We start from the raw sequence: 27,222 nt of genomic DNA on the forward strand, positions 1-27,222 counted from the left end.
GAGTATTTAATTATCTTACTTTTAATCTTTACATTGGTCTGAATTAAATCACATTATCACTAAATTAAATTAAAGTTTTTCCTTCTAATTTCATCCAGATCTGACCACTTCTGCAGCTGCTTACTAAACTGTGCTATGCATGTGACATTTCAACGAGAATTAACTGTTTGGGGGACTAAACTCCTAAAGAAGTTATTAAAACTAGTTTTATAAATTAAAACCAAAAGAAATCTCGAATTATTACTTTACATCTTTGCTTTCAAAACTCTTCACATATAGTTAATTGACAGAAGTATGAAAGAATCGTGTTTATCAATAATGATAATGCAGACATTTATGTTAAAAGGGTAAAATCCTTGCTTATCAGGCCTCTAAATGTCTTTTGTTCACTGCACTGCTCTTTTTGGTTTCCTACATGAGTTACTTGCAAACAACAGGATGAAGAGAATAAAGTTATTAGGATGTTAAGGCTCTGAAATAAAAATGTGAAATAGAGCACTCATTAATCTCCATTACAACAGAAAAAGTCTATGGAATGAACATTCAGAGACTTTTTTCATTTTTAAACAAACACAATTCAATTCTGATTGCAGTTAAATTACAGTAAATCCTAGTAACTGGACCAGAATTGGTGAAATTATGCTAACTGGAACAGAGAACAGAATCTCATCACCTGCTTGCTTAATACAATATTCCTATTCAAGCCTAGAAGAAAAGTACAAAATATTATAATGTATATTAAATTGGGAAGACAAGTGAGAGCAAACTCACAGAAAATGAGCCCTCACATAATTATAATGTCTAAGAATTAAGTCTGATACCAATGGTATTCAAGAGCACACAGTTATTGCCACAGCAAGAAGGTTTCTGTTTTAACTACTTTCAGCACTCTCTCTTTACAATTGCACAGAAATGAACAATTAATGTAGAAGCAGAACATTATTGCAGAGAGGCTGTTACATTTCAAGACCTGGCTGAAGATCAAATGTGCTTCCACGGGTGAATACTCTCAGCATTCACTATTTCAGATCCCTTAGGCAGAAGGAAGGACAGCATCATGAGATGCTGCAGAGTCTTATTGTAACCCTGACAGCTCTGGTGCTGGGGAAGGCTGTGCTCACACTGGGGGAAGCAGCAAGGGCCAGGAATGCTCCCTGCAGCAGGGGAGCCTGGCAGGAAGCTTGGGCTTTTTCCCCAGTCTGAGGACTGTGAGCAGGGCAGCCTGGAGATGGGAGTCAGGATCAGCTGGGACAAGTCCATGGTGATGAGACTGGTCTCAAAACAAATCAGAAACACGACTCAGGGTCAGGTCCAGTGATGGTAGCCTGGGTCAGATGCAGCCCAGTGATCACCAGGCGAGTTGTAGAATGATCTGGGTTTGTAGGAACCTTAAACGTGATCTAGTTCCCACCCTTGTGTCACAGGCAGGGACACCTTCCACTGGAGCAGATTGCTCAAAGCCCAACTCAGTCTGGCCTTGAACACTTCCACTGGGGACTCACCAAACAACTCCATTAAACAAGGCAGGTTCCGGGTCAGGCTGGGGAGGCAGGGGCATGGCTGTGCCTGAGCTGGGTGGAGACCAGCACTCCTACAGCTCAGCTCCAGCAAGGACCAAGAGCACCGGCCAGAACTCAGAGCCCATGAGCAGAGGGCAGGGGACCCAAGTGAGGCTTGGTCAGGACTGTCAGTACTCTCACAGCCTTGACAGCAACTCCCATTCCCCACAAACAAGGTGTGTCCTCACACCTGAGAGCTCAGAACAGGAAGAGGGATTTAGTTTGTGCAGGTTGTCAGTGGATAACTTTATGGACACTCAGCCAGGGCAGGGACAATGCCTGGAACGGGGCCACAGCAGATAGACCTAGAGGGTGGCAGCAACCCTGTAGACCAGCCCCAAGGGGCTGCCAGGTGGGTTCTGAGAGGAGGTTCACTCAGGAACCGGGGACAGGGAGCCAGTACAATGAGGACACCAAAGCCAGTCAGGCTGATGGCACAGGAGGAATTGCAGAAGATCCCGCACAGCCATGGGCCAGGCCCCACTGTGCTCAACTCAGGACTTAGGAAGGCCTGATCCAGCTGTCAGGGTGTAGCAAGGGGCAGCTGCTCCATGAGGACAAGGAGACAATGACATGATAGGGCTGGTGGGCATGGGGGACTTGACACCCAGGGCTGTGTCCCACAGACCCAGGCAGGGTGAACTTCAGGCCCAGCCAGGAGTCCCCAGATCATCATAAAAGATTCTGAACCTGCCTCATCACTGCAGGCAAGGTAGAAACAAAAGTTAGGTCAGGCCCAGTGGTGGTGTCTCCTTGTGTGTCGCTGTTCCAGTGCATCTGATCTTGCTTTCCAAAATTAACAAGTCACAGATTTTTAATTCAAGTCCAGCTTTTGATTCTTCCTGTGGACACTAGCAGGAAAGTAACTGTGACCCTGGGAGAAAAGGTCTTTCCAGTTAGGTTTGGTACTTGGTCTACCTTAGTTCCGGCAAAATGGAAGAAGCTGTTACAGGAAGAGGCATTCAGATAATAACTAGTAAAAGCTGTACTAGCTCCCAGATGGCCATTTTACAGTGCAGAAAGTCATGTTTGGCTTTAAGTAAAGTGTGTGTCTTTACCCAGATAATGATACTCTCCAGTTATTAAGTTTTTGGTACCCAAAATATTAATGTGAACCCCTAACAATCACTCAAATGCCGTTTACAGTATGATTTATCATGTTTCACTTGGCAGGTTTGCATTTGGAAGAGTATGGGCAAAAAGCTATGAAGGCCCTTGCATGAAATATTGACAAATGGAAAGATAAAGATTGACAGGAACAGTGGAGAGGAAAAAAAAGTGTTGGAGACTTGGCTATCCTGGAAAAGATAGCATGACAGAATACTGATGATCAGTCCAAGAAGTTTGAAATTGAGCTGGGGGTAAAGGAAGGCACCAGAGAGATTGAAAATGGATAGAAGCGAGTGCAATACAAATATGTTCAAGAAAGGTAGTCTTAGCTTGGTGTGGATTTAAGGAGATTGGAGTGCTTATCTGGAAAGCCAGGAGAAGAGAAAAAGGGATAGAAGGGATAACGACGCCGTTTAAATGTAAATAGTAAAGAGATTTTTCTTAAATTATATTTTATCTGTAACAATAAGAAGGAGGGCAGAGAATATTAATAATTCAGACAAAGTTTATACTGAAATGTATAAAGTAGGGAGATCTGTAGCATTCAGCATTGTATTTCTTGTATTTCTAGCAGTAAAGTTGCAGCTGTAGTCCTGCACTTGCACCACTCTGTAAGAAATCTACAGAGAACCCAAAACAGAGCAGGGAGGATAATGGAAAGATTATAACATGTGACCTATGAGAAATTACTGCAGCTGGGACAGTTTAGTCTAGAAAAGTCAAGAGACATGGTACAAAAGTACCAGCCTGCCTGCTGAATATCAGCTCTCTACTCCAAATCCTCAAACTGTTGTTTCAAAATCTTAACCACAGTAGTCATACAAAAGCCAAGGAGAGTAAATGTGCTCTCTGTGTCCAGTAGCAAAAGCAAGCAATGGCAGTAGTTTGCAGCAATGGAGGTTCAGATTAGACATTCAGAAAAACTTTCTGGTAAGAGTGAACAGTGGTAAGAGTGGATTAAATAGATAATTTGGGTTCTAGGAAGGGAAGGACCAACAGAGGTTAGCTAATGCAATTGCTTTCTAACCTCTGAGTATCCATCAGTAAAGTGTCACTGTTGAGAATCCCTCAACCTCCCCTAACAACATTTATTCAATAAGTAAGACCTTGATTATTGAAATTAGCAAGGACAATCTAATAACAGGACATTTCCCACACTAAGTGACCATCTCTCTGACTCAGGAAGAATGAAATGAAGACAGACACCCTCTTGGTCAAAACCCAAACATGATTTCTCCCCATATTGTTCAGAAGTGCTTATAAAAGTAGTTCATGAAAGAGCAAAAACACAAAGAACCTCTCCCAAAGTGGGTAACTCCACTTACTCAAAACAGTGCTACAAAGCACAGATGAATGGCATCACCAAAGGCCACTATTTTCAAGAATTTGTGTATTTCAGATGATTTACTGATATGTAAACCATATCAGAATTAAACTGATATTTTTAGTTAAACTCATATAAGACTGATTAATTTGATTCTATACAAGTATCCTGAGAACATAGATTTTATTAAACATCACATCTTCACTAAAGAATTGAGTAAAAAAACAGGTATAAAATCACACTGTACCAAATACTATGTTTTTACTTTTCATAATTTATGGACTGTCATTGCATATATAGAAAAATTTTGTGGATTTAATCTGCATACATTTTATAAGACTATTTAATAAATAGTAAATATTTTTTTTTATTCTGACAAAAAGATTTAAGAGTTGTGCATTCCACTGGAATGATGAACTGCTCTTAAAAATTAATTAAAGCTACAGTATCAGCCAACATTATATGGAAGCAGCCATGAGATGCTTAATGTTGGAGGCAATGAAATTCTATATGGTGTAGTTTAATTCATACCTTTCATTCTCTACCTTTTGTCCCCACCCACACAGGAGGGAAAAAAATATCAACCATTGTGGTGTTTTAATCTCAGTCTAAAAATATGTGATTTAACGAATTGATCATCTCAGCAATAAGGTATCTTTTTTTGCTATTTTTGACTATTAATTCTAGCATGTCTAGAATTAGCATGACATTGATGGATACATAGATACATAAATGCAGGGATTCATGCATACGCATATACATACATAGAAACACAATATTTTAATAAATCTGCTCCAGACATAAACCATTCCTTTGTCTTACAGTCTTGCAGTTGACCTTATGAAGTCTTTCAGTTAAAACCTCCAGTATCCAAAATATGTCCATTGAAGCAAAATTTATTAAAGCTCATCAGTTAAATATTCAGTAATTTATTCTGTTTTCTCTTAGATGCTTGTTTTTGAAGTCAATCACTATTTAACCACACAGGTTTTTTTTGGTTTCCTGATGACTTTTGAACAGAAATTATGTGAGGGTCTGCTTGTCTTCATTTTGACTCAGTTATAAGTCAGAAGACTTTTGCAGCCTCTCTCAGGCAAAGACCATTTTAAATGCAACTTCTGCTGTGCTAACTGGTGCTTGAGATCCATGAAGCTCAGAGAGGGATCATACTTTCAGTTTGAGAAATGAGAGGATTTAAATGTAATATCTAAACAGATTTTTTAAAATCTTTTATAATTAATTGTTGCAGTTTGAGAACTGAAGTTCTGTATTAGAAATCCCCAAACCACTATGTATCAGGTGGAACCCTCCTAACAACTGAAGTTTTTCCCCGTTTGGTTCTTATTCAATTCAGACCTTGAAATTAGTGGTAGGAGGATTAGGATCATGGTTTCCTGGCTTGTTTGCCTGTAATTTGTACACCCTGGGACAAGATTTTTATGCATCAGATGTCTATTCAACCCAAGCAGCTGTTGCAAAGGGCTCAGTCATTAAAGCCTATGGTGATATGTCCCTGTACCTGGTGAAGAAGTGGCAGGGGGCTGCCCAGGAGACCATGATCAGCCTGGCACAGGATATTGATTACAGAAAATAAATTAGATGCATGAACCTCCCCACCCATGCCTCTTGCTCCACTGTTCTTTTAAAAGCTGGCTGACTTGTAAGGATTCACAGAAAACCATCTGTTGAGCTTTTCCAATCAAACCTAATTTGTATTTATTTATTTTAGAGAGTAAAGAAGACACATTCCAGCCTTTTGAAAGCTCATTTAGCCCCAACAGCCAGAAGATGCAGTTTAGGATATGTTATTCAAGATATCCAATATGTTGACTAAAATTTTTAGACAAATTCCATTTGGACAGATATGACAGACCCTACATCCTTCTCTCTGCCACTATTTCAACTTCCTCTCTCTCTTGTAATGAGGTACACAATATTTCTTTTCATGCTCTTCAAACAGAAGGACAGAATACATAAAGCATTTACCAGAGATAGAAATTAAATAAGCAGCATGAAAAGTATTCCACTTCCACTTTGAAATTCTGGCCCAGCTTAGATAGGTAATAACACTACTGCAAGAGAGACATCACATGTATATGGAAAAAACTATCATTCTGTAATGTTACATGTATATGGAAAAACCTGTCTGTAGAGAAATCAAAATGCATCTGGAGTCAATAGCACACTCTCAGCATGAAAGCAAAGATGAAATTTGTCCTTTCATACTCAAAAGAAATAGAAGGCAAGGGAATTTACATTTCCAGTATATTGGCAATCATCCAACTTGAAGAAAGTCTGCTTTCCTTTCATCTCTATTCCCATTCCTGCCTGATCAGGGAGGGCTGGGCACTCACCTGGATATGTCCATACCTGGTGCTACACCTTCAGGACACCAGCACCAATCCCTGAAGAGCTGGCATATGTGGTTGGGTTTATAAAATAGCTGCCTGCTACCTCTGGCTGATCCAGCCTAGCACTGCTCATCTGTGCTGTCCAAATATTCTTCTAACAGCATAACACTCCTGCAAATATTTCTCCTAGGAAAATGAGCTACAAATTTCAGGCCGAGTGCCGCATTAATCATGGTTTAATCATTTCCCTTGAGTATGCTTTCCATAATGTGTGAGTAGTTCTTGCAGAATCACTGATAAAGGAACTTAGTTAATAGGGGAAAGATTCAGCTGTGAGATTCGCTTAGTTTGGCTACCTGTTTTTCTTGCTTAGCCACCTCTTTTGACATGTATTTTCCTCTTTTCTTGACAGCTGTCTCATTCTTTCTTTTGACATTCTCTTTTCTTTCTAATTTCTTTCTCATCTCCTCTTATTTACTTATCTACCCATTTCCCTTTCACCTAGTTCATACATTTTTGCATTACACTTGGTTTTCTTTAAAGATGTGCAGAAGATAAATACATTTGAAATTCAGGTCTCAAGGGGAAAGACCCTGAGGCACAATTCTCTTGCAATTCCTCACAGTCTGGATGGCATTAGATGCTCATGTCCTCTGATGAAGTCTGATTTTTAAAAACAATACTGACAGTGCCCACTGAAGCTAAGTATTACTGAAATCTACTTTTGATTCTATCAAGGTTATCAATAGCCAATGGAGCCTCTCTGTTCGAAAAATTTTTGTCTTTATATTATCTTGGTCATAGTCTCATGCTATTTAAGAGTAAGAAGGATGGTAATTTAACTTCAGCAGTGTAGAAGCTACAGTTGTGTGTGTTGAAGCAGCTGTACAGCAGAACCAAAGATGTAGTGGTGGCTCCTGGGCAGGTGTCAGCCAGGTTCCATGTGAAGGGCCTGGGAACTCTGAATTTTCCTATTATTAGAAGCATTTTCCTGCGTTTAGAGAGAGCTGCTACCATTACAGCCATGTTCTTTATCCATCTCTCGGCAGAACAGAACGACGCTTTTGCCAAAACTGTTATAATAGCTTTCACTAAAAGGCGATTAATTTTTTCAGCACCGAGAATCTGGTACTCCCAGCCCCGTGCTTCTCCCCGGGAGCGGAGCGGGCAGGCGGGAGCTGTCCGGTCAGCACCGGCCCGCCTTCGCTGCTTCTGGACCGGCCGAACCTCACGGCGGGCGGCTCTGAGGGGCGACCGAGGCCTCCCTGCCCGGCTGAGCAGCCGCGCCCGGCCTCGGGGCGGACACAGCGATGCCGGCTCGGGGTGCGGCGCTGCCCGCCCAGGGCTCCGGCACCGAGCCCGCCGGCCGTGCTCGGAACGCGGTTCGGGCTGGAGCCAGCAGTGCCCTGGGGCCAAGAGGGCCAAGGGGATCCTGGGGTCCATCAGGGACAGCAGTGCCAGCAGGGCAGGGAGGGGGATCCTGCCCCTCCACCCAGCCCCAGTGAGATGAGTGTGTCTGGAGGGCTGTGTCCAGCTCTGGGCTCCTCAGGACGAGATCCTCTAGTGGGTCAGTGGATGGGGACAAATATAATTAAGGGAACGGAGCACCTAACAAGGAAAAGATGAGGAAATTGGGCCTGTTCAGCGTCTACAGAGTCGACTTAAGAGGGAACCTCATAAATGTGTTTAAATATCTAAAGGGGGGACGCCAAGAGGACGGAGCCTTTTGGAGGCGGCTCTCGGGCTTGCCAAGCTTAGGACAAGAGGCAGCAAGCAGAAACTGATGCACAGGAAATTCTACCTGAACATGAGGAAGAACTTCACTGTGCAGGTGACCGCTCAGTGGAACAGCTTGCCCAGAGAAGTTGTGCAGTCTCCCTCACTGGAGATGTTCAAGAACCTTCTGCTGCCATGTGCTGTGGGATGACCCTGCCCGAGCCGGGAGTCCGGAGCCGCTGCCCCCGGTCCCTGCCAGCCGAGCCCATTCCGGCCCCTTGAGACCCGCGGGGGCGGGGCCCGCCCGCGGAGCCGCCGTGGGCAGCGCGCGGTGGCGCGGCGGGGCAGCAGCCAACCAGGAGCCCGCATGCAAATACGCCGGCCCCGCCCCCGCGCGCGCAAAGCGGGGCGGGGCCCGCCGGTTGCCGTGGCGACGCGAGCGGCCGAGCCCCCGGGCGGCTCCCGGGGAGACCCCCGCGCCGGGCGGGCCCGGGCGGCGGCCATGCCAGTGCGTGCGGCTGGTGCTGAGTCAGGAAGAGGCGTCCCCAAATCCCGGTCCGAGACCATGGAGGAGCTGGAACACACCTGCCCACAGCCGCGCCTGGTGAGTCGGGCCCGGCCGCGGCCCGCCCGCTCGAGCCGCCCCGGCCGCTGCGGGGCCGCTGGGCCGGGGGCGAGGGAGGGAGCCCGCGGGCGGCCGGTGGCGCCTCACGGCGGGTCCCTTTGTGCAACGCCAGGGAAAGGGCGAGCGAAGGCTGTCCGAGGTGGGCTGTGCCGTGCCGTGCAGGAACTCGGGGCAGTGCGGTGACAGCCAGGCAGGATCCCTGGTCCGCCCGTTACAAACCCGGATGCCCCGCGCTCCCGACGGCTCCGGGCGCGCCCGGGCACCGGCGCGGCTGCCACATGTGTGCAGGTGGCGGGAGCGGCGGCGGGAGGCGTGTGATGGCCGAGCCGTGCTACGATCTCAAAAGCTACCTGTTTCCAGTGGTGAATGCAGAGGAGCGGCCCGCGCTCCAAGGAGCCGGCGGCGGGGGCGATGGCCGGTCCCGGCCGCTCCGGTGCCGCTCCCGCTCCCGCCGGCAATGGCAGCCCCCGCGGGCTCCTCTGAGCGCCCCTGCGGGCCGGGTCCCGCACGGGTTACTGCGCTCAGAACGGCAAATCCCGCTTTTCTCAACTTTAGGAGTCCGGTGAGGAGTTGCCGGTTCGATTCAGGATGTGTAAGGAAGAGGAGAGTCTCGGAGAGCTGCGGTTTTTGGGGGGACAGGAGAAAGAGGGAGGGCTGGGAGAGTGATACTTAAAATTACTCCTCTGATGTTCATTGCTTCAAGACTCCCTCAGACCGTGTGGGCAACTCTACACGGCTGCTGTACTCCAAGAGTTCAGGTTCTGAGAGCTGTCCTTCTTTTCATGTGCTCATTTAAAATTTGGAATGTTTCCTTACTTCTTATTTAAATCTGTTATTATTCCCACCAGGAAAGATCTCTCCTTACCTCAGCATGGTATGCACCATTGGCAAGGTGATAGAAAGTTAATATCAGCAGTACATAAATGCAATCACAGAATTGTGGAGGCAGTGTCAAGATGTGAGAATGCATGATGTATGCAACAGTTTAGTACTAGAAATTAGATCACTTAACACCAGAAGTCAGTCTCAGGGCTAATTAAAACATATTTAAACATCAAACTTCAGTAATTAATTTTAACACTATAGTTGAGACATTGTTCTGATTTGACAAAAAATAGCAACAGTCATTAGAGCTGACCTAAATTAATGTTTTCTTCTTACTCATGTTATAATTAGATTCAGTTTTAAAGAAGACTTAATTTGTTCATGGAAAGCTTTTGGAGCTGTTTTAATAGGGAAAGTTAGCTCAGATGTAGTTACTGCAGTGTGTTCATACAGGTTGTCTAAGATTTCTCTGTCAAAAGCTCAGATATAACAACCTGTTTGAATATATTACTCTGTGTAGTCTGACATTTTAAAAGATTTTAAAGAAAGGAGTGACAATATGATACCAGTATTTATAGTATCAGGCATTCTGGTATAATTTCTGTGGAAATTAAGGTGACAGAGTACATGAATGAAATAGGAATTCATTATGATGTTTTAGATTTTCCTGAGTACCAATAATGGACAATGGAGACATTTTCAGTAAATATTTGTGGGAAGTGTGTGCTTATGAAGTGATACCTCATCAGTCATCAGATCTGTGTTATCTTCAGGCTAAAAGAAAAGGTTACCTGGTGAAATATAATGCAGTACACTGAACTCAGAGCATAGGGAGTGAGGCCAGCAAGTGTAGTCAAGCAGTGTCTGAAGTGAGAAAAATTAAGGGTGGGTGTTCTGAAGAGTTAAAGTGAATCACCCCTTGACAGACAGTCTAAAAACATGGACATTGAGTTCCTATGAGATCTTTTTTAAGATTTTCAGTACTTGATCTGATCTCATCTTTGAAGGCAGCATGTGCAGTGGTGGGCCAGTAACCTTGTCACCTAGATTATCAGTGTGAAGGAAAAAGGGTGTCTCAGGTAACGTTTTAATATTGTTTGGACCTCAGGATGATACCTCAGGGTGGCTCTGGTACTTTAGAATTATATAGCTGGTGGCAGGTCTGTGATACTTACAGATGACTTCTTAATGCTGTTCATTGGTTCTCACACATCTCAAAAATTAATTATCTGGGCTTTCAGGTTATATACAGGCTAAGTTGAAGGAAGCAGTTTTTCTTGAGAAATCACTTCAAATTTTAGAAGGTGAAAAGGGGCTGGTTCTTTTCTGAAACTGTTGTTGTCCTTTTCATTTGAAACAGGAATTATTTCTTTAAAGCTGTAAAACTGAATATTTTTAATGGATATCTGCCATTAGACCTCTGATTTTAGACTATGAAGTCTGCTAGCTTGTCAGGAGCTGTCACATTAGCACTAAAGAACCTGTGTCCTTCAAAGATCAGAAAATCAGGGGACATTGAAGGCAATTCTAGGGTAAGTTTCAATGTGTATTGAAACCTGATGTTTTCCAGTGCCTGGTACTGTTGTCGTTTTAAATTGCCATTAATTTTTTCCCAAGACACTCTGTGCATTTTCTTAACCAGCTGGCGCATTAATGAGCATTTGTGTTGCTTCAGTCAATTCCTCTGCTCCATCTCTGACTTAATCTTTGCCTTCTTTATGTTCTCAACTTCCATATATCTTAATACCAGGAAAATGTGTCTCTTAGAGACCCCACAGGTCTTGGTCTCAATGCTCAGCAGAGAAACAAACCCATCAGGGTCACACGTTTTATCCATAGTGGTGATTTTAGGAGTTCTGTGGTCAAGAAAAAACCCTCACAAATAGCATTTTTCCAATCCTGGTTTGCATCCTTTTGCATTTATCTCTTTTCTCATCTGGACCAAACTGCTATGTTAGACCACATTCTCACCTGCTGCAGTCCCATTCATATTTTTAATCCTCGGAATACCCGTGGTCATGGGGCCTTCACTGTTTTCAGTGGGATAAACATGACCCCTGGTCATATCATGCACACATTGATGGCATGGCAGTTGTCCCTGGATAGCTTTCAGTGGGCTGCAGAGTGCTGCTGGGCTGTGGATCTCAGCCTGGGAATCCTGCCCTTAGGGTTTGCCCACATGCATTAGTACTAAAAAGGAAAGCTCTTAGTCTAACTGAGAGATACCACAGCAGGAAATACCAAAGAGGAAATACAAAACCTTGTGAAATTATGTGCTCAGTATTTTATAATTTATTTATGTCACTTGGGATCAAGAGTTTCACTTTGGTCCCAGGTGTGTGTAGCTCCTTGAAGGATTGGCGTGTCCTTTGAAAATTACCAATCTTCACGTGAAAGAAACAAACAGGCATTTCAGCACACTGTTCAGGAAGACACTTCCATGTGATATCTTTCATGAAAGAAAACAATGGCAATTTATAAGGACAGTGCTTCAGATAAAGCAAACCCAAACACACATTGAAACTTACTTGAAAACAAACTTCAGAATGTACTGCTTGGTCTCATCTTTCCCTTGAACACACTGAGAGCTTCTTTTCCTTGTACTTCATGTCTGTCTTCCAGCACAGGCATCAGTGGAAATGTGATAAAGTACTCTTAGGGCCTGGGAACCAATGTCTTATTTTCAAAACTGTCAGAGTCTAACTGAAGATTAGATAAATTGATAATTTCCATCACATTACTTAATTTAGGAAACCAGATAAGCAGAAGCCCACCTGAGTTAGCTGGGGTGAATTACAGGGGAAGAGAAGGAGTAGATAGGTAGGTATGTGGTTGGTTTGGCCTGTGCTCACAGGCACATCAGTGGGTAGAGGTCAAGGCAGGAGGAATTAAGCAGCAGTTTCATTAATTTAAAGTAAATCTATCTTTAAGATTATGTAAAACACAGGTAAGTGTGTTTTGTTCTGTCTGCTCTACCCTAGGCAGTGCTATCCCCAAAATACTGGGCTGTTCAAGGGTGTGTGACATCAATACTACCCTTGGATGTCTGTTCTCAGGCAGCTGAAGCTGTGGCCAGCTCTCATTGCTTGTACAGGAGGTGGCACTGGGGCCCTGTGTGGAAGTACCCACATAGTTTATTGGGGGCTTTTTTCCATCCTCATTACAAGGACAGACTAGCTGGACACTTCATCTATCCATATGGCAGATAAAATGTGTTCTGCCAAGGCACTGCAAGTGTCACAACCCCTTTTGGTTCACCCTTGCAGTCCCAGCACTGCTCCAAAGCCCACATTTACTTCTGTAGTGTTGTGAGATTCAGAAGCTACAGGCTTTTACAGGTCAGTAGGAATTAGGTATTAAGTATATTGGGGCCACTGAATCTACAGTACTTGGAGAATGAGACTCAAGTACAACTGAATGTGACAGATCTCACATAATTTTAGGTATCAGCTGCTTCAGCCATTTTGTTTATTTTCTTGATTTTTTTTAGAAAAAATGAGAGCACATTAATTCAATTTTTGTCCAATTATTCAAGTGCATTTGGAAAACATTTTTTTTTATTTTATTGAAGAGAAGAGGAGAACATTTTAGTGTTTACACACACTGGAGCTGTATAATAGTTCAAGGAGTCACTCTGCTTCTGTAGACAATTTCTTGTTGCTGCTGTTAAACAATGAACTCAAACATAAAATCTGAAATAATTGCAAGGAAAGTGTGCATGCCTCAGATTCCTGTATTTTCATCTCTTCATATTTACAAAGAATGTTCTAAGAGGTTCTGATGCAATCCCTAGAATCATTTCAGTATTTTATTTCCATGAGCTTTCGAAGATCTTCATATTCATCTTTCCTAAATCACTGGAAGGCAGTTTTAATCAGAGGAGCCAATGGTTAATGTAGGGGAAGTTTATTGTGGTTAAAAAGTGTCCCATGCATCTGTTTCTCTCTCACGTGATATTATGATGGGGGGTCTGCCATCTGTTTACTTCCATGTGGAATTAAGCATAAATAAATATGTAAATAGCTTTACATTTAAGGACCCCAAAATTGCTTTATTTGACTAAATATTTATTTGGTCCTTTAGAAGTTTGGGTTTTGCTCTGGATTCATTTTCATTTTCATAAATGTTGGCCAGTATATAAAACCATAAACCCATAAAAACCTGCCAAGTGAAGTTTGTGCTTGAGGACATGTAGCAATTTTTTCTACACTTAAAAAAACCTAAATTGCCCATAGACATGAAAAATCTGCTTAGATTTCCCCTTATCACATCAGAGGACATGCAGTTTATATACCTTCTGAAATGCTGCCATTTCTGCAAAAAAATGTTGCAGTATGTATTTGTCAGGTACACAGAACTACAGATACCTTTTCAGGAATCAGAAGTGACCCATAAACACAGGGAGAAAACACTACATTCTATATTTTGCATTCTGTGCTTGAAATGCAATGATATTTTAGAAACAGGTTTTATTAGGAGAATATTGCCAACTTATTAAACTGTGCTGTTGCCATTACGACAAAAGTTTGTATCATGCCTTTGAAAAAGGAGTGAAAAAACACTGTAAATAGATTCTCTCTGCTCCCTCCTCAGGAGCATAGACAACATTATAATATAACATATGTATAAAGTGTAAAAAGAACTCAGCACATGCGTGGATATGGAGCAGAAGAAATACAGAATTAGGAGGCAGGTTCTGACTACACAGGTAAGAATATGTGTAGTGTATACTCACGCATCTGCAATCATTCACAGACATCCAGCCATAACTGTCTGTCCCAGTGTGTTCTTTGTTTGCATGTAATCTGCTTCCCTGCTTTACACACATACAAACAGATGGTATAAGGTGAAAACCTCTTGAAAGGCACTGGATGAATCAGGGATCTTGTAAAGAAGCCCATCACCCTCCCTATGGGAAAATAGATCTTCCCAGAGTTTTTCTGCTGACAGCTGGGGAACTGCAGAGTATGTGTCTCCTGTGCAGGAGGAAAAAATGTCTGGGGTTTTTTTGCTTCTTCATAGCTCTGTTTCTGGGCAATGGTTTATACAAAATGCTGTTCTATGTCTGACATTAAATAATTGATAAATGTAAAGTATCTCTGTAAAGAAGCACAAGTAGAGATTGATTATTTGGTCAAATTCACCCAATAGTTTAGCTATATGATTGAGTTGCTTTCAGAGAATTAACCCTTGCCTGTGTTAAAGCAGAGTTGGGTTCTTTTACCCATATATCAGGTGAATTTGCAGATGACACTACATGGAATAGGAGTGTTAGTCTGCTTGAGGGTACGAATGATTTACAGAGGGACCTGGACAGACTCATTAATGGGCTGAGGACAGTTGCAGGAGCTCAATAAGGGAAAGTGCCCTGTCGTGCGCTTGGATCACAACAACCCCATGCAGCATTACAGGCTGGGGGAGGAGTGGCTTGGGAGCAGCCCAGTGGAAAGGCTCCTGGGGTTGCTGGTCACCAGCCAGCTGACAATGAGCCTGCATGTGGCCAGGTGGCCAAGAAGGCCAGTGGCCTTCTTGAGTGAGGACCAGGCAGTGACTGTCACCCTTTCTCAACAATGGTGAGGCTGCATCTCGAGTACTGTGTCCAGTTCTGGGCCCCTCACTTCAGAAAGGATACTGAGGTGCTGGAGTGTGTCCAGAGAAGGGCAGCAAGGGTTGTGAAGGGTCTGGAACGTGTCCTGTGAGGAATGGCTGAGGGAGCTGGGTTTGTGTACTCTTGAGGAGGCTCAAGGGGAAGCTCATTGCTCTCTAGAACTGCCTGAAAGGAGGCTGTGGTGAGGTGGGAGCTGGTCCCTTCTGCCATGTCTAGAGTGAGTGCACCAGAGGAAACGGCCTTAAGCTGAGACAGAGGAGATTCAGATTAGATATTAGAATTTTGTTTTTCAGTGTTAAGGTGGTCAGACATTGGAATAGGTTACCCAGGTGCTCAAGAGGCATCTGGATCTGGTGCTGGGTTGATGTGTTTTGGTGGTTTAGGGGTTACAGTGGTAGTGCTGGGTTGACAGAGTGGATGATCCTAAAGCTCTTTTCCAACCTTCATGGTTCTGTGATTCTATACACAGAATGTACAAGTAAAAAGAAATGTGTAATAGACATTCAAAACACAGGAGTTGATGTTGTCTCCACTGACACAGAGTGGCATTAGAGCAGTGGTTACACAGTTTTGGTCTGTTAACCATGGCCAGCTTTCAGCATTACTCCTGGGCCAGCAGGCAGTTGCCACTGGGCATTGAGTTGCAAATGCTCCACAGCCAGTTTGGTTCTTGGCCATGGTGGCTGCAGGCTGATGATTGGCAACTGGTGCTCCTTTGAAGGAGCCACAAGCTTCTTTATCCTGGAATGCTGTGTATCCCTCCTTGGTGCTGGGATGTCTGACAGCTTTCCTGTCTGCAGCCATCAGGACAGGAGAACATCCAGGCTCAGGGGCTGCACAGTGCCCTTGCTGCAGTTTGCTCTTCCAGTGAGTCCTGCCTGGATCACTGGCATGCAGAGCTCCTCCCATCTCCTTCTGACTGTGCCAGGGGAGCAGGCTCAGGTGGATGACTTCCCAAGGGTCACATTTCACTTCTAGCTGGTGTTCATGGAGGCTGAGGTGCTTCACTGGCAACTCTTTCACTTGAACTCTGCTTAACTTGGGGCTCATCCTACCTCTAGGGATGATTTTGTTTTCTAAATAATGTGTTCCAGTTCAGTCAGAAGTCATGGCTGTCATGCAGGAATCTTGTCACAAAATTCTTTGGCCTTTTGCAAATATTACACTAGATTACATAATAGTTGTTCTAGTTTCATATTTATGAATCTCTACATATATACATCATTATGTTTCTTGAAAGGGCAGTGGAAGTTTCTTTTCTTCTGCAGTATCTTCAATTTGTAAATTACATCTTGCACTTAATAATTACTTAATAGTAATGATGAGCAAAGTATATTTGGTTGAAGATAAAGCCCAGAAACAGCAACAAAGTTAATTTGAAATGTTTGCAAACAGAATGCTGAAGTTACTGTTCTTATGAGGTTAGTTTGCCATATTTTAGTTTACATCCACCTTCCTGAGTCAGCAGAAGTCTGAGAGAAGAGGATAGACTTTTTTCTATACTGGCATTGATAGTAGAATAATTTGTAAAAAGTTTACTAGGAGACAACCACCAGTAACATTCAATTACAACTTAAATGCTCATAAATTTACGTTACTGACCCAAACAGGTAGGAGACAACATAGTTTTCCTTTTTTGACAGTGTTTGCTCCCTGAATGTCTAAGAGAATCCCTTGGTAGTCCTTAACATGGCCTTTCCACTTACAAAAAGTGTTATACCTCAGACACTTGGCACATACTTACTTTTCAATAGTTTTGATTGGGCTTTTTCTTCAATATTCCTTGAACTGATGTCATTGTTTCCCGCTCTGTAATTATTGTTTCCCAACATCAGGAGCAGGTTCCCAAAATAATTGTTCCTCATATGAGTAGACCTTACCCACGTTATTTGTTCCAGTGAAATCACTTACCTGTTTTAAATACTGCCTCTGAGACAAAAGGTGGTTACAGCATCAGACCTCCCACAGAATTTCCCTGCCAGTTTAATTCTTTCATAAGCACGGGCCCAGCCTGCTTTATCAAGTGTTGCCTCTGTAGCTGTACTGGTTCACGACTGGAAATTTCATTGATCTTTGTTGATGGCAAAATCTTAGATGACAACACAATTTAACCAAGAGAAGGAGAGAAGGTACTGTAGTTGCATGAATTCAAAAAAAACCCAGTAGCTCCTTCCATTAGATGTATTTCCTGCAGTCACCCTGTGGCAGAGGTATAAAGGCAGGTGCATTATGTCTTGGATGGGTCTACATTTACCTACTTAAAAGAATGTTTCTGTCTTCCTTGCTTCTGTTTAAAAAACCCAGCCCAACTACCAAACATACAGAAGCAAGCAAGCAATAACACAACGGGCTGTAATCAAAAGAGAGGGTGTGGAAGTGCTTGTGTCCTTGACCTGTTATTGCAGTGGTAGGATTCCTCTTCCTCTACAAATCACCACCAACAATATCCTTTGATTAATGAGAAACACGAGCATGAGTGCTTACCTTATGCCTAGGAGCTAAGCTAAATGGCTCCAGTAGCCTAAGAGACTGTGAAGAGAAGATAATGAAAAGGCAGTGTCAAGATACATCTGAAAATAAGGTGCTTCTGTCTGTCATGTGGGGTTTCTTCATGAAGTGTCCTGGCCCCAGAGCCAGCTCAGGGATGCCAGCCACACTGTGCTCTTCTCTGGGCTGCTGCCTCACCAAATAGAGCTGTGGGTTACAAAGACATTGCTGGTGCATATGGAGCTGTGAGGTGCTTGCTGGGAAAGCCCCCATTATCCACCTTCCATTCTTTTAGTGTCCTGATGTTTATTGAACATCATTCAGTTCTTTTGCAAATTTCCTAGAAAGCAAGTAAGACACTATTTAAACTTCTCATAGAATGAACAGCTTCCAATATGCAAGGGTTACTAAATATGATGATTTCCTGTACCCTCATTTTACTGAATGCTGTGTCTTAATTTCCAGGAAACAGGACTCTTATGGCAAGAGCTTTTTGTCATCTTCTGAAGTAAATATCATTAATAAGCCCTAGAATTACAATGACTTCTCCATTTGTGACATGTGATAAGCTTTCTCTCACATACTACTGCAGGATGGTGCAGGTGCAGGTCTCAGGAGCTTACCTTGGTCCAAAATACAAGGCTAATTTCACTTGCTTGAGTAATTGCAAAATGTAAATGCCTAGAATATAGGGAAGGCAGAGATGAAGGGAAAAATCTATCAGAGAAAGACAGAAGTACAAAGTCATTGTCTAACCATATGATTATTGGCAAAACTATAGCAAACTTCCAAAAGAACTTTCATGGATTAACCAAAATGAAAACGCTGCTATATGAATTACTTGCTGTTTTCTCGCAATTCTAATTATTACCATCAAGAAACTGGAAAGAATACAAGTAATTATATATGCAAACTGAAAAAGTTTGATAAATTATTTCTGGGTTTTAATATTTCTTGAAATATTTTCTCTTATGGGCTTTTATACAAACCAAATGGTCTCATTTTACTCATGTTTTTGTTAAGCTTAGCAATAATTTTTCTAGGACAGATAAGATAAAATAGTAGTGAGTAGTTATTTGGAAGCTATTGCTATAGCTTTCATCTGTCAGCACAGGGTGTTTATGCTTTTCTCTGTTTGGTTTTGACAGAATATGGCTGATTTTAATGTATTGCATTTGATGTACTTTCATATCTAGTAACTGTGAGATCAGAGAGTAGAGGGAATATTGCCAGGTCTGGTTCTAAGCCCTGATCTGTAAAGTGAGCTTTACTGACAAACATTTATAAAAGCTGGACCGATGGGAAGCTGATAGAGGTTGTTCTCCATTGAGCAGAGACTGAAAGAAAAATCTCAGCATTGCAAAGGTGGTTACATGGGTAAAAAGCACCACTGTGTTTGCCTGGGGGGGAAAAGAGATATCTTCCTGCAAACCAGGTCTATTTTCTTCAAATAACCTTCAAGGAAACAACCTCTGCCAAGCTAGGAGCTGATTACCAGTTGCAGGGCTCAGACCATAGCCATTATTGTTTTAACATTTCTGCCTTCCTCTTTATCTCAGCAGGAACCAGGCTGTATGGGCTGCCGTGTAACTTGACCTTCCTTGGAGATAAAAAGACAGATTAGCACCCAGCAATAGCAAAGCCAGAAGCAAAAAGACAGTATTTAGAAAATAAAGGAAAGAGCTGGCACTGTATGATTATGTGTAATGTTCTACACTGTGCAGCGTGGGTGGCCTGATGAACAGTTCCCCTCCATGAAACCCAGACAGAAACTTGGGCTTGGTAATAGTTTCTCCATTTTTAACCTTGTCTTTGCAGAGGTGCTGTGATTTTCATCATGAAGATGCTAATGATGATGATTTGAGAGTGTGGGAAAAAAATAAGGAGAGAAAAATGGAAAGGAAAAGAAGGAAACCTTCATAAAATTGCATTACTTGTAGTAAACAAAATGAATAGCAAATCAGCAGAAAGAACTGGATCTGAATCTTTAAGTCTTTGTTGTTGTTTTACCACTGTCCTCTGAGCTTTCCATGCAACAAACCAGTGAGCCCAGAGATCAGCCAACAATTAGGCATGACATGCTCCAAAGTGTCTCTGGGATGCTAAAGAATGCTAAATGTTCAGTGATTAATCATTCAGCATCAAAAACCTGAAAAACTGTGTAAAGGCAAAAATGGATGCTATTATGATCATCCATGGGTGCTCAAACTGGTGTGACAACTGTACATCAGATGGTCACTGTCAGAACCCAAGCCACAGCTGCACAGCTATGAGCTCCCAGTTAAATCATGGCAGAGGCAAAGTGACAGATTTCCTTCAGCTTTTCTCAACCACCAGTTCATCTCAAAAACAAAGCAAACCAAAACTCAGTTATGTTTTTGTAAAGATTTCAAGCCAGAAGCTGTAGAAGCTGTCTGTTTTTCCTATCAGACTATGTGGCAGATAGTAAATACCTGAGGGTCTGATGGCTGATAACTTCCTACATAGACATGGGCAGAAAATACAAATTCAGTAATCAAGTTTCCTGACAGATAATGCCACGTCAGTCTTCACACATCCTCACACTGTCTCATATATCTTTAGGTTATAAGCTCCTCAGAGCAAGTACTCTTGTGGTGCTCTGATCACAGTTAGAGTGTTTTAGTAGTATTACAGAATGTGTCAGACCAGAAAGGAGTTGCAGCTCAGTCAGCTCTTGTTAAATGGGACTTAAGGTTGCATCCTTGTATTTTGAATGGCTCCTCAAAATTATAGGAGATTCTGACTAAAACCACAACAAAACAACCTCCACTCCCAATTATTTGTATTGATGCCAGTGTCAGGAAAGGGTGCTTGTTAAGAAGTGGCTCATTTGCAGCTTTCTAAGTCTCAAGTAGTTTTTCCAACTGTTACTTACAGGTAACAGAATACATTTTTCCTTGGGCCTTCAGAGTCACTGAGAAGTGTTAAGCTGCTCACACCATCCAACCTGACTTCGTTCTGCAAACAAAAAAATTGTATGCCTTCGTCCACCTCAAAGATGACCAAGCTTCTCTAACAGAGACAAAGAATTCAGTCACATGACGTGTTTAAAAAGCTTTATTTTCCTCACCATCCTACCTTGTGTGAATTGTATGTGCTCAGGAGTGACCAAAAGGCAAAAATCCCCAGAGAACAAACTGGCATGAAGTCTGGGTACAGCATTTTGCCAGAATTAAAGGGTTCTTTTATAACTAGTTGGTGGTGAAAATAAATTTACTTTCTTTGTGCTTTTTCCTCCTTCCAGACTCTGACGGCACCTGCTCCATTCGCTGATGAAACAAGCTGTCAGTGCCAAGCACCCCATGAGAAGTTAACCATTGCACAAGCGCGCCGGGGAACACCAGGTATGTGGAGAGAGCTACATCCACAGGATCATGGGCACTCCCAAAGCACTGCTTCTTCCATACAAACATCAATCAATGCTTATTTGTGCCTTCTACTCAAAAGCAAAAGCTTAATGTCTAGTGCTATCAGGTAATGGAGAAGAAACCAGCAACTACAGAGCATTATGTTCTCTTAGAAAAACAACAAGAGAAAGTATTTCAAGTTAGTTTTGATGTATTTGTGGATGTTGGTTGGAAGGAAGGCTTGCCAGCCTTCTGAAAATTGTGTTATGTAGTAGCTACCTTCTGGATTCTCATCTCTAGAAAACTCTTCTTTCACTGATGTTCCTGATGATCGCATCAGACCTTCAGTGGCCTTAAAAGTTACTTGCCAGTTTCTTTATCTGGGGCATCTGTGATTGGACTGGGGAGGCAGGATGATTTCACATAAAGTCCCAAATGTATCCTTCAGCTCCCCCATATTTGAAGATATTATTTTTTAGAAGGCTCTTTTTACTTACTCTACTTATTTAAAATAAGCTTTTAAAGTATGTACACATTATAGGAGCAAGCTGCAGCTTTCCAGTCAGCTGTGCAAGGGACAGTGCTCTCCCATGGACCCTTGGATGTCCTGACTGCAGAGACATCTCTCTGCTGTCACTGAAACAGAGTCTGTGGAGGTTTGAGCTCTGTTGATTTCATCTCCACTGTGCTTTTGCTTGGAGGTGGCAAAGCATGTCATTTGGGAAAGCAAGTCCTTTTTCAGTCTGGAGGCTGCTGCTGAAGGTGCTGTACAGAAAGAGTTATAAGGGTGATAGCATGAGAAATAGAAGTTATAGGCTCATTAGAGAGAAGAACTTAGGGAAAGTCTGGAAAAAGTGAAGTAAAAGGTTTGCATAGAAGAGGTAAGCAATTGATTTTTATAGCAGTAAGCTGTGGAAAAAGCCAAGGCAAGAGGGAAGGAAAGGGAAATGATGAGGAAAATCCGTAAGGCATATCTGATTAGAAAGGCAGAGAGAAAAGAACAAGACATATGGTGGAACTCTGAATGAGGCAGGAAGATGACATTTTTGCTAAATTAGAATATGGGGATGATGGATGATAATAAATAGGGTAAGTCTGAGAGAAAACAGCAGAGAGTACAAAGAACAAGTAATGTGCAGTATCAAAAACTGCAGGTTCAGCTGTGGGGCTTTTGAATATCAGAACTGGGGTAAATCTGTGCAATCATCTGATCTGGGAACAAAATGCCATCCAGGAGAATTAAGTGCAACTTGTTTGGGATCTGAAAAATCACTGTTGTGTTTCTTTTTCCCCAGCTGACAGACCTGTCAGAGTGTATGCAGATGGAATATTTGACCTCTTCCACGCTGGCCATGCTAGAGCTCTTATGCAAGCCAAAACTCTATTCCCAAATAGCTACTTACTAGTAGGAGGTAAGATCAGAGTTATTTATTGCACTGGATTTTTGCTTCTGTGCTTCACTATCAGAAAGTTATTGCTGCGCTCCCACCCCCAGCTGTTTACACACTATGACTTGAATGCTGCTTTCACTCAGGGGCTTTCTATAGGTAATTTGCCTTGAATTACATCTTACAATTGCATCAATTAAAGTAAAAGTCAAATTCTGCCCTCAGCAGCACAGGCACAATTCCCATTCTAGTTAAAGCAGGTGCCTGCATGGCTCTGAGCTTAAAATAGCTCCATATGAATAATTTACCTTTTTCAGTTATTTGCTCAAAATTGTTCAAAGATGGAGATGAGTGAATGAGAGCAACCATTATTTATTTCTGGCTCATTGGTCCCTTTGCCAGCCAGGCACAGACCATGACCTCTGCCTGCCAGGTCCAGACCCAGCCTTCAGCATCATCACAGAAGCTAAGTCTGGCCCATTGTCATTGAAGACCCAAATGCAGGTCATGAGTGGAATGTAATTTCAGTTCACAGGTGTCCCCAGGCAGGTTACTTTCTTAATCTTTTTTTTTTTTTTTGGCTAAGAATATCTTCTTTTCTTGGTGTGTGCCTGGCTAACAGCTGTTCAGCAGTTGGCCTGTGCCAGAGGAGTCACTGGAGGGTGGCTCCTTCCTACCTAGCTGGCTGTGCAAGCCCTGCTCTCATGAAGCCTCATAAATGTGCAGTTTGGTTCCATTTTCCTTGCCCCTCCAGGGTTGAGATATTCCTCGCAGAAACATTTCACAGCAACCTTCATTCAGCTGCTCAAATGCTTTACAGTGAACATGAGTGCAACCTTCAGGTACTATAAGGTGCATTATTTTGCATATTTGTCCCAAACAGTTGCGGGGGCGGGGGCCGGGGGGGAGAAAAACCCAACACAGAGGAAAACCAAAATCTCTTTATAAACACGTATTTTAGTTTTACTCAAGTTTATGAAATGTGGCAATTCCCATGGAGCTTCCTGTGAGGTAAAGTCCCTTTGTTAGGAAGGAAACATTAAGGATTCCCTGGTTTCCTGCTGAGCCAGACAACTTGCAGAAGCAGCAAGTGGAAGCACAAGACTGTGAGGTTTAAAAAAAAATGCAAGTTATGTACATTTTGTTGTTTTCAAAGGATATGGGTTGCCCCAGATAAGAGAAGGAGCTTTGGGGTAAAAGCCTGGCTCCTTTGAAATTCATGGCATAGCTTCACTTTGCCCTTATTTTTGGTGTGAAGGACAAAGCAGCCAGCATTCATCAGCACCTTCTCCCAGCAAGGCACTGTGTGTTAGCCTGTTTAAAAAATGGACACCTTCCCACACCCACATACAATTTGTGCTGCAAAAGCACCGGTGTCATATGTCTTTGTGGGCATCACAACAAACCCCTTCTGTTTTTCTTGTGAAGACAATTATTTGGACCTAAGATCACTTTTCTTTTTAAAATGGACATTTATACCTTCCCAAATCAGTTATTACAGCAGTATGACAGATTCAAAAGAAGTACAAAGATATTGTGTCTGCATTGTACATGAACAAATAGTAATCAGAAAATAAAATCAAACCTTTCTTCAGAATTCAAGCAAAAATTACTATTTCCCAATAATTTTGGTAGACTTTTTCTTCCAGGAGAGGGTAGCCTAAAGATGTCATAAAGGCTGTAAATAAATACAAATACAGTCTCTGAAGGGATCTTTCTCCTGAAAATGCTTTGATCACCATTACATTTCTTGTCAGCAGGCATCAAAACTGACATAATAGGACAGAGTAGCATTTTGCTTGCTGAAATTCATACATATGTTATTATGTGGCTTTGAATTTTGCACAAGCTTCAGGGCTATCTAAGCCTTTCTACATTTTTCCTACCTTGAAAGTCCTTAATGACCATCACAGCAAGAACATCCATTTCAGATCTCAGAAAAGACTGCATCTTTGCCAGCACCTTGCCTGATAGGTTGATGCTTTCAAATTAGAAAGAAGCAGCAACTGTAGGGCTGCTCTCACACTTCACTGCGGCACTGGTAATATTACATTTATCATTTGTCAGGTACATTTACAGACAAAGATCCAAAGGCACAGATTTGACCTGTGGTGAAGGACAACCACTGGCAACCCAGCTATAAATGGGTATCACATTATTCCATGTGGGGTGTCAAATGACTGTTGTAGCTGTAATGTTGGACAGAGGTGGTTGTGGAGAAGGTCACTGGTTTTTACACAATGTTATGTGGGTAGAAAGATAATACCTAACTTTTACAGTCCTCTGGTAATGGTGGGTCTTGCTGCCCCTCATTTTAAAAGCAATGTGACAAAGTATTGGTGCATCCAGAGTTAAAGATACAGGATTCCTGGACCTTTAACTCTGCTCATTTCACTAGAGCATATGGCTTCTCCCAGTCTTTTCCTTGGGGCTTCCTTCAGCAGCTTTCCATTTGAACATGGCACAAGCCTTACTCTTCTTTTTGTGAAACTTGCTGAACTCAAAGCTAAGCTTGGAGACAGATTCCTATAAAGTTTTCTGTGACTTGTTTTCCATCAGGATTTATTTAATGAGAAACTGTCCCGCTGTGATTTTGACCTTTGTTGGCAAATTTACCTTTTAGAGTGTTGTTTACATAAAAATAAAAAGCAGGAAGTGGAGGCCCAGAGAGGCTGAGGGGTCTCCATCTTTGGAAACCAAACTGGACATAGCCCTGAGCAACCTGCAGTTGACTGTGCTGGGAGGAGGGGGTTTGGATTAGGTGTTGTCAAGTGGTTTTCCTGCCTCGACCATTTTGTGATACCTGAAGTTAGTGAGCACTCTGTGATTATCCATGCTGTGTTCTTTGATTTATTTTGAAGCATTGGCCATCACCTGTGAAATATCACAGCCCATGAAATCTTTACTTAAGAGTGGGATTGGTTTACCTTAGCATGTAAAGGATCCCATCTGAAGTGTCTTAAAATACCATACTTGGCCTCTGGCTGCAGCTCCAGAAAGAGAAGGTTGTCTCATTATTACACAGTTGTATCTGCCAACTCCAAGCAGAACTCTTAGATGCCCTAGAACACCCCAAAAATTGCTAAGCTAATAACTAAGTGCTTAATGGATTTACCTAGTATAATCAGCTCCTGGTCATGCTAATTTCACTGAATGGAAAGCCATTTTGCTCATACTGTTATATTTTAGTTTGCAGTGATGATTTAACTCATAAATTCAAAGGCTTCACTGTGATGAATGAAACGGAGCGATACGAAGCCCTCAGACACTGTCGTTATGTGGATGAGGTCATCAGAGATGCACCCTGGACACTGACACCTGAGTTCCTTGAAAAACATAAGGTACATTTGTTCCCTAATCTCTCCCTTCCCCTTTGTAGACTGACAGTTGAGAATGAGCAAGTCTCAAATTCTGTTAGGTGGAGCAAATTATTTTATTCAGTTAATTCCAGTGGGTGAAATTAGGTACCTAGCATTCCTTGCCTCTGTCTCTGTCAGAAAACATGATGTTTATTTTGCCTTTTTTTCTCAATATGCTGAGATGATTTCTCTGCTGGGATTTTTGAAAGGTAAAATAACACTGAAAAAATTACAGATACATTGACTTTCAGAAAAGAAGATGGTGAACCAGGAAAGTTGTCACCTAGTGACTGAAGTCCTAAATTAAAAGCGTTTTTCTTATTAATGGCAACAGGTGCAATATGTAAAAATACCACATGCCCTCTAAAAGGCAGGATAGAGTGTTTTACATGCTATTGATTGCCATGCAACACATATGAATCTTAACAAAGCATAATTAAGTAGGATGTATTTTAGTGTCTACATCACTGGGTGACAGAAGGACGGCATGACAGTACTAGGTATACATGTATTTATGCACAGCCCTAAGGACCCAACATCAATTATCCTGCCTCCATGGTTTTGAAAGCCTAGGCTTTACCACTTACTTTTGCAGTAGGAATAAAAGCAGGAGCCTGTGTCTTGGGTTTTGTACTGCATATCACACTGAGCCAGTCAGAGTGATGAGGTAGTGGCAGTGCTTTTGGAGAGGAGATTTCTATTTTTCTATAATTTATCATACAACACGGCAGTTGCTGGCCCAAGTCTAGTACACTAGGTGATGGCTTTAGGATCAGAATCCAAAAGCAAATTAGCTGAAGTGAAGAAAAGAGATAACTCTCCATAACAATCCCCCAGTGAACCAAAATCTGGTGATGGTGTTGTGATTCTTCTTCTGTTCACTGGCAGATTGACTTTGTAGCACATGATGACATCCCCTACTCTTCCGCTGGATCGGATGACGTATACAAACACATAAAGGAGGCAGGTAAGGGCAACTTCACATTTTTAGCACCTTCCTTTTCAGCCTCAGCTCAAATTCTTTTACTGCCTTTTAACCAGAACTGCTGGGAGAGAAGCAATAGAGGTAATATCACATTGTCTTACACCCTAATGGTAGGTACTGCTGACTTGAGCAGAAAGAAAACCTCAGAGGACATCCTTGCCATAGCCCCAAGGAAACCATTCAGATCTAGCACAAAATAGACCCATGTGCATTTGTAAAACAGTTTTATAGTGCTTGACTAAGAATTTTGAATGGATGAAAATTAGTTCAGTTCCCACCGCAGCCCAGCCAATTTTAGTCAGTTCTTGATAACCGCAAACTGACACCTCCTTGATATAGCCTAGTCCTGAATATTGGGCAAGCACAGGCAACCTTCAGGAGCCATTACGATCCACTTGCACTGAGGGTTCTTTTCATTACACTGGCAGAGGGTTTAAATCAGTATCATGACCATTTAGCAGTTTGGTTGACTACCATATTACACTGAAAATGAAGGTGCTGAACTCATTAGGAATTT

The 27,222-nt window shown here is 42.4% G+C and overlaps 1 protein-coding gene across 3 annotated transcripts in view; it reads left to right on the top strand.

Annotated features, from left to right (window-relative positions):
* Positions 1-8,498: 8,498 nt before the first annotated feature.
* The window catches only part of PCYT1B (phosphate cytidylyltransferase 1, choline, beta), a 31,719-nt gene continuing 12,995 nt past the window's right edge, over positions 8,499-27,222 (top strand). For 2 of the 3 annotated variants that reach the window (XM_030951621.1, XM_030951629.1), the window contains exons 1-5: positions 8,503-8,664; positions 20,871-20,970; positions 22,269-22,385; positions 25,551-25,702; positions 26,609-26,687. In XM_030951621.1, the coding sequence (XP_030807481.1) occupies positions 8,563-8,664; positions 20,871-20,970; positions 22,269-22,385; positions 25,551-25,702; positions 26,609-26,687 (550 nt within the window). In that variant the 5' untranslated portion in view covers positions 8,503-8,562. Of the gene's footprint in view, positions 8,665-20,870; positions 20,971-22,268; positions 22,386-25,550; positions 25,703-26,608; positions 26,688-27,222 lie in introns of all 3 variants that reach the window. The other variant, XM_030951637.1, reaches the window with a different exon arrangement.

Source organism: Camarhynchus parvulus, chromosome 1 (assembly GCF_901933205.1).
Source record: "Camarhynchus parvulus chromosome 1, STF_HiC, whole genome shotgun sequence".
NCBI classification, from domain to species: domain Eukaryota; kingdom Metazoa; phylum Chordata; class Aves; order Passeriformes; family Thraupidae; genus Camarhynchus; species Camarhynchus parvulus.